General features: G+C 27.3%; 1 protein-coding gene across 2 annotated transcripts in view; it reads left to right on the forward strand.

Moving 5' to 3' along the window:
• LOC122857573 (inhibin beta chain) overlaps window positions 1–5,831 on the forward strand; it is a 91,790-nt gene extending 85,959 nt beyond the window's left edge. Inside the window, exon 6 of one of the 2 annotated variants that reach the window (XM_044159818.1) lies at window positions 2,345–5,831. In XM_044159818.1, coding sequence (XP_044015753.1) covers window positions 2,345–2,585 — 241 coding nt within the window. In that variant the 3' untranslated portion in view covers window positions 2,586–5,831. The remainder of the gene's footprint in view (window positions 1–2,344) is intronic. The other variant, XM_044159819.1, reaches the window with a different exon arrangement.
• The last annotated feature ends 3,028 nt before the right edge of the window (window positions 5,832–8,859 follow it).

Below are 8,859 nucleotides of genomic sequence, written 5' to 3' on the forward strand. Positions count from 1 at the left end.
GCCAGAATCCTCCTACGTATACTTCTATTTAGATATCAAGTTTATCATCTTCAAAAAAAATATTTTGGATAAAATTTCAAGTACAAAATGTAGCTTATAATATGATTTGGAAAAATCACTTGGAAGCATCAAAGATGCTTCAGCTTGTGTTCGAACTAGGATTTCATAGTGGTCGATTTTTAAAACACTTTTACTAATTGGGATTTATCAAAAATTCTTGGACTATGAGTTATTTATCTGTTCAAGTGAGGATGGAACTCCAGAGAGTGTGACAACAAAACAAAATGCATTGGTAAACAAATCATTGATTAGGAGAATTCAGTTTTGTTTTTTCATCAGTGGAATTACTATTGTCTTTTTTTATCAGATATCACTGTTTAACAGTGTTGCATGCCGAACAAAGTATAAGATCAATTATTCAAGCACTTAAAGAAAAAAGCGTCTAATTTCTGTACAGAGGAGCTGGAAGAATAATTAGAACTAACAAAAATGAAATATCAGTACAACAACTTATAAACTGATAGAAGGTAATTTTTTCAATTTACTCATTCATTTATTTTTTGTACTTGATGGAATAAATAATGTGTACTTTCATCAATAATTAGAATTCTTTTTTTTAGAATTTCTTGAAGAGAAATATAAAAGTTCAACTGAAACTACAAATTTGCTCAATGACCAGTAAATTTTAATCTGGAGCCGGAGACGGTGAAGGTGGTTACAAAAACCGGAAAAACAATCAAGCTCAAATTATTTCTTTCAAACGTCTTTCGGTGATCGAAAAGTTAGCAAAAAAATTAAAAAAGAAAAAAGTTAATATTCATTTGAATAAAGTGTAGTGTGCTTATATTATATATTTGTGTGAAAAAATTTATTATTTTTTTTCTTTATTAACTTTTTAGATAAAATAATTTTTCCCAACCATGTCACAAGCATGGTAATCATGCCTTCTACAAGCCTCATATCTAAATCTTGACACAAGTCTCATAAACAAGCTTGGCACGAGCCTTGTAATCGGTCCTTGGCACAAAGCTTGTCATCAGGCTTGTACACGGAAAGAAATCTGCAACATATATTACTGTAGTGGTATCGTAAAAATTATAGCTGACGTCATTTCATCGACTAATTCCCACTTATTATAATGATTATTATTATATTTCATTTTAAATTTTTACTGTAGTCTGTCGGAATTTTTGTAGTCTTGAGTTAATGGTATATTTTAGACCAGAAATTACTGTAGTGTACAGCAGGTTTTCCCGCCAGATGACACGAATATTTATTGTAAATCAGGTGTGTTCCTAACCTCTTCTGAAAAAGTTTATTATTTTTATTTCATTCATGAATCTAAATAAAAATGCGGTGAATCACATGAAAATTATGAAATGGTTTATTTTTTAGAAATTAATAAACACGTTACATGTTTATTTTGATGTTTAAACAATAAGGTTTTATTTAATTTTTTGTGATGTTTTTTTTTTTTTATTTTGATTAAAATTACAGTAGTGTAGTAGGATATTCTAGTCGATCCTGGCGGATTCCCCACGCAACTTCTCAATTTCCAGTAGACTAAGAAAAAAACATGCAATTATTTAAATAAATAGAAAAAGAATATAAATGAATGTAAAAGAAATTAATAAATTATTAAATTAATAGATGACCTTTTTTTTGAGAACTCTTGATGTACAATTAACTATTTTTATTTTTGCAATGAATATAATTCACAACCGTACAGTTTAAAAACACAAACGTGATGAAAATTTATTCGAGAGAAAACACGTTAGAATTTTTGCAATCCATAGATGAAAAAATATTCAAGATACATCTATAATACATCTATGGAATATTCATACAACATCCTTTTCTGCATACAGCGCCCTTTTGTGAGAAAAATAAGAACTACGACTGTTATACCGACATATATTCCGGAAATTCTGAAATTGAAAAAATCAATATGTCGTCCCCCTGCGTCGATTTGACCTAATCAAATTAATTCGCGACCCCCGGGATGATCTCGCGGATTCCGGGAAATCAAACGTGAATCACAGCGGTGGTGCGGGTCTTGCGGGAAGGGAGTGGTTTCCAAGTGCTGTCAATTATAGTATATCAATTATATATCAAACCTCTAATATTTTAAATTGGATTTAGATCATCAAATTCATCGGCAAATTAATTTAAAACTAAATTATGGCGTCATTAAAATTCTTTAAGACTAACCGCTGGAGTTTTACGAAAAGTTATATAAAATTATTTTAAATATTCAAGTTATGCAATATTTAAATGAATTAAAATATTTTTATTTAACAAGTTTGAGGTAAACACAATTAACAAGAATTTTTTTTCATTGCAGGTATTATGCAAACTACTGCAGAGGTGAATGTACGATTGGCTATCGAACTCCAGACACGTTTCTCAATTATTATACGCATGTGATGGATGAGTATAAAAAAATTGACAAACTGGCTGGCATGCAGCCTTGCTGCGCTCCGGTAAAGTTCTCTTCGATGTCTCTGATTTACTACGGACCGGATTCGAATATAATCAAACGAGATCTCCCAAAAATGGTTGTAGATGAATGTGGGTGTCCGTAATTGTCAGTTCTCGATAGGAAACTCGAATTTACATTCAGTTCCATATAGATGATGAGATATCTGGAATTGAACTTTGAATATTGTAAAAAAAATTCCTTCACCGAGCAAAAATCCATCAAAATAACATTGTATTAAAACTATTGGAAATAATAAGAATCCGGTGTTCATAACTATATAGAGTTATCAATTTTTGAATAATTAGAGTTTATACGAACGAAATGAATAATTACTGTTGAAGAAGGACCAGATCTTACATATTAGAAATGAATAAACGGTACTTAATCTAAACTGTAACTAAAGTTCACTGAAAATTTCTTCCAGTTCTTTGAAGCAATTAAACATTAGAGAATGAAACACTACAATGCTCAAAGTCTTATAGTCTCTGAACTATTTTCTTTTTCAAAAACAAGTGAATTATTTTATTACTATGGTTATAATTAAAATTTTTCTACCTTTCACGTAGGAAAAAGATAAGGATTCCAAGTGCTTTTGAACAAAATGCTTTCCTGAAACAAAAAGAAAAGAAATGGGACAGGAAAAGTTATTTGCTTAAAAAGATATATATAATTCATATACTAGGTTATTTCTTTTAATAACAATTCATTCGAATAAAAATTCTAACTAACCCTCTATTCCGGCTTTTTTAAAGTGAATCAAATAAAAGTAAATTAAGTGACTGATCAATTTCTTGCATAAAACTAAATTGCTGATAAACGTATACCATAAATATATTTTAACAGAGTCAGTACAAGAAAAAAACAAAAATGCACAATTTATTAACACTTTAGCATGATGTATATATATTCATATATGTACGTTTATATATATATATATATAATACTTATAATACTTAAAAAAAAATATAAGACAAAGTTCCTACATTTCTGATAAATGAGTCTGTGGATCTGTTAAAATAGTAACAGAAGTTTATTCGAACTATTGATAAAACAGTGTAAATAGAGCCATAGTTGCCTCCTTTCTTTTCTTTGTAGTTTGGTAAATCACTATTGTGTCTTTCCTAACGGGACGATAATATCATTATGTTTCAAGCATCATCAGGTGCTCAATCTTTAACGGTTTTTGCTTGAAATTAAGCGAACACTTTTTCTAGTTCAAAATATCTATTTGAAAACTTGTCATAAACTACTTACGGGTTTTTTCTCAATAAATTGAAAATTGAAAGATAACTGAAAAATCCTTTCATGGATAAAAAATAAACTAATAAATTTTATAACTATAATTCACCAATAAACTGGAATAGAATACAACGTTCAAATTGAATAAGTTTTTTGTTTATTCAAAATTTATTATATACCATTGTCTATCCTACAAAAGTCGATCATGAATAGTGTGTACTTATTTAATCGAATTAATATAGTATATAAGTTTTCTACGTACGCTAATTTTCATGAAAGAAGTATTCAGACTTAACGTCATTACTCATGTTATTTAACATTAGATCGTTCTATTATAGAATGTTAATCCAACATTGTTTTCATTGTCCGATTCCAACCCTTAAAGTTTAGTGATTGCTAGAACAAAACAAAATTGCTTACTTTTTTGTATCATATATCATATGTTTATGGTCATATATATTTCTAATTTGACGCTTACTATTCTATCATCTATTAACTCTATAAAGTTTTTCATCCATGAATCGAAGATTATGTTTTGTTTTTATCGGTTACAATGTATGAAAAATGAAATGTTAATCACTGTACAAAACTAAAGTTTATAAAAAAAAATTTATGTTACAAGGGCAGTGGGAGTAATGTGTGAATTTCCAAAGCGTAAGAGGGGTAGTGCGTTTTTTGGAAATTCACACATTATTACCATTGTCCCTAGTAACATAAAATATAGTTCGTTACATGTGCCCAATCAGAGAGCCCAATCAGAGTTCTTTTTATTTGATTTTTAAGTTTTACGATCTTTTTAATCTATTCGTATCATTTGAAAATTATGTGAAAAGAACCCTGTGAGCAATTATTTTTAATCGTATTATTCGAAAATCAGGTGAAAAGTAATTGCTCACAGCGTTCTTTTATTCGTATCATTTGAAAATTATGTGAAAAAAACACTGTGAGCAATGAGTTTTAATCGTATCGTTCGAAAATCAGGTTCAAAATTCGTTGAGAGCACACTCTCTGAGTGGGCACTTGTAACGAAATATACTATTTTGTATTTCTTCAGTTCATTAATGAAACGTGAGTTTAAGGCTCAGGCGGTAGTGAGCTTAGCAGTAACCTCAAAAGTCGAAGATATAATTCAACTGGTATTTGATTTAAATTCGAGCCTTCGAATAAAGGAACGCTTACATGAAGTTATATCTCAGAAACCAAAGAAATTAATTGAAAAGGAAAACCTTTCTAATCCGTTTTTCAGATTTAATTCAATATAAACTAATGAGTTCATAAATTTTTTACAGGTGTTCAATTACAATGATAATTATTCGTTTGATAGTCACAATTGCAAGTTCCCTCGTATTCTGAATGAAAAATAATAATTCAAATAATACACAAAAAAAAACAAAATTGAAATAATGATGGATAATGAAAAATCAACGAAATTTTTTTTTCAATTTTCGTAAGATTAAATTTGATCTTATAGAATAGGTTGAATGTAGAAACTCTATTAGAATGAAAAGACACTTTCACAAAAGGTTTTAATTACAATCTTTTTAAAGGTAATTTTTCAAGTAATTATACAATATTACATACAATAAAAGATTAAAATAAATTTTTCCTAAATTTTCTTCGATATAAATATTTTAATAAATGAATAAACTAATTTTTTTATTTTCATTATATTTATTTGTAATAATTTGAACACATTCGTGTTTATTAATATTTCAGTACATGAATTTTATTATATCAAGTCATTAATTTCTAAATAAAAACTTTGGTATCATAGGGAGAATAAAATCGTAGTCGTATATATAATCGCGTCGTGGTTAAGTCGGTAAAGCGTCGGAATTAGAATGAGTAGATTTAGGTAGCGTTGTGTCAGCACCCGTATTCACGGGGCAAAATTGTTCTCATTAGGGCTTTTTTTTCCGCTGATGGCGCTTGACAAAATTTTTTTTATATAGATTTCACATAGAAAAGCTCCACAAACGCCACCATCGGAAAAAAACGCCTTAATGAGAACATCCTCTGAATACGGGTGCAGGAGTTCAAGTCACTTCTCAGGTCAAATTTTCTGATACAAAAAAAAAAAAAAATTCAACCAACAAAGTTCAAATAGTAATAAAAAACAATCAAAAAAATGTCTGTTAACATAATTTTTTTTTTCTCTTATATTTATTTTTGTAAAAGAATTTTTTTTCTTGATTTGTTCAATATTTTTCTTAGATTATAACAAATACGTCATAAACCAAGGAGCTTACTTCTAAAAATTAGAACATTTTGTTATGATTCAAGATATTTTTGTTATTATTTAAGAATTTTTTTTCATAATTCAAGACGTATTTGTTATAATTCAAGACAATATTTCCATAATTCGAGAAATTTTTCGTTCTCGAATTAAGAAGTTTTTTTATTGAATATAAGAAAATTTTTCCATAATCCAAGAACTTTTTTTGCAAGAACAAAAGTTCTGTATTTTAGAAGTTTTTTTTCTCAGTTTACCGACAATCCTCGACAAGGCCGCCGTTGATAATGAGCACGGTAAAAATTGTCTTGCTACTTGGCAATATTCATTGAGCAGCACATCGAATATTGATAGACGGTTAAAATTGCTATGTAGCTCGATAAAATGTATTAAACACCACAATAAAATTTTTCGGAGCACAACAAATTTTGTTGTTGTCTTCAAAAAAAATTATTGCACATTCCCAAGTGAAAAAAATATATTTATTAGAAATATAAAACAAATTTAATTTATATTTAAAATATATGTGAATTAAATTTAATTAATGTTTTAAAAAATATAAATTAAATTTAATTTACATTTAATTTACATTTAATTCATATGTAATTTATATCTATACAAAAAGTAAATGTATTTTATATTTTTTCAAAACATAAAATAAATTTACTTAAAATTTTTTTTTTTTCGACATTGCAAAAAAAAAATTTGGATGTACTTCAAATTTAATTTATATTTTTCAAAAATATGAAATAAATTTACTTTTTGTATAGATATAGATTACATATGAATTAAATATAAATTACATGTAAATTAAATTTAATTTATATTTTTTAAAACATTAATCAAATTTAATTCACATATATTTTAAATATAAATTAAATTTATTTTATATTTCCAATAAATATATTTTTTTCACTTGGGTTCTAATGAAAATTATAATACATAGATATTGTTGTGCCGCATAACAAAATTTGTTGGAGCTGTATTATAAATAGTATACGATGGCTAACAATTTTTATTCCATGTATCCATAATAAGTGACAGGATGGGATTCCGCCTTTAGTTTGTCGTCGTGGTACAACAATTTTTGTCGTTTTTTTTTCTTCGTGTAGTATTGTGTCGTTAATTGTCACCCGTTTTTTGTTATGCATATTTGGTCAATCATTTATTATTGTTGTATTTTAAGTATTTTTTTTGGATTTCTGGATTATATTTTTGGTATTTATCAATGATCGATTCTTGCGTGAACTTATTCGATAAAGTTGGATTCATTTAAATTATTAATTGTGCTCCCTTGACTTAAATTATTCTGTTGATCAATTGATTTTTTAATATTAGTGATGATGTATCGCACCACGTATCCAAATATACCACGATAATTTCACAAGGGTTGTAAGGCCTTATGTTTGATAGAGTGCTATCAAAGGATGTGGAGGATAGGTTGTAAATTGAAATAATAGGAATAACACTTTGAATAAATCCAAACACTGTGGCTTAAATTCTAATAATATATTCACTTTATTATTTCACTAAAAATATAATTAATTGTATTGTATATTGTCTATTGAGTTGACTCTAAAAAGTATAAAGAAATCCACACTGTAAAAAAAAATTTCTGCAAAATAGAAATTTTTGTCTAGGAAAAAAAAACGTTTGAAAGAAATAAAAAGCGGTTTGATTGAAGAAAAAAATATGTCTTCTTAAAAACAAAAAAAATCCTCGACTATATATTTTTTAGATTCAATTCGAGTATTAGAAACCTCAAATACAGTAAAAATAAATTTATTTCAAACGACTAATATCCTTCATTTGAAACAATTGCAGGAATTGAATTAATTTTTTTTTTTTCTTATTTAATAAATATATTTGTCTTGAAAAGAAACAAAAGTGTCTAAATTTTAGGCAATGTCGTCTTGCTTTATAACATACTTGGTTTTGTTAAAAACAGTATTGTCTAAATTTTAGACAATGTCGTCTTGCTTTATAACAGATTTAGTTTGTAGTATAACAAAATTGTCTAAATTTTAGACAACATTACGTCTTGCCTTATAACAGATTTTGTTTCCCTGAAAACCAAATTGTCTAACTTTTAGACAATATTACTGTCTAGCTTTAGTTGTTTATATACAATATACATATATATTATATATGCACACAGTCTATACATTTTTTTTTTTTTGAAAACCAATGAATTTCATTTTCATCTAATAAAAAAATTGACTGAGAGACTTGTATTTAAATATTTTTTTTTTTTCTATGAAGCATGACGTGATTTCCACACTTTTGAGGCGACTATTAAAATTTGATTACTCTTTTTGAATATACAAACGCGTTAGATTGTAATATATGCTCTTCACGGTTTTTTCTTCTCCTCTTTGTCAAATATTACTGAAAATATTACTTTATTTTCATTGAAATGAAAAATATATATTCTTCCTTTTAAAAAATATTCTTTCACTGAGGGTTAATTCGAGAATATATATTTAAAAGACACCCTCAGTTTTTTTGAAACAGTTTGTCAGTGACAGCTGAATAAAAAAAAAATATAAAAATGGTCCAACTAATAAGTGAAATATCGAGATTACAGAGAAAAGTCAGTATAATTGATTAACTATTTATTTTTTGTGCACTGTGCAATACATTGTAGAAATTTTTCAATTGATGCCCTATGTGATGATAACACTTATCACAAAAGTGGTGTATTTCCATTGAGTCACCGTATTCATCTAGAATTTTTTTTATATGAAATTTTGATTTGTGAGTGAAATGGTTATTCGAAAACGCCTCCAACATGTTCATTTCGAACTCACTTTCTTCGTAGGTTTTATTGTAACGAAGTTTGCTTGCCATAATAACTAACGTTTGCACTAGTACGTTCATGGAATATTTGTGACTTGTTGTTGAA

The sequence above is a fragment of the Aphidius gifuensis genome, linkage group LG5 (genome assembly GCF_014905175.1).
Source record: "Aphidius gifuensis isolate YNYX2018 linkage group LG5, ASM1490517v1, whole genome shotgun sequence".
NCBI lineage: Eukaryota > Metazoa > Arthropoda > Insecta > Hymenoptera > Braconidae > Aphidius > Aphidius gifuensis.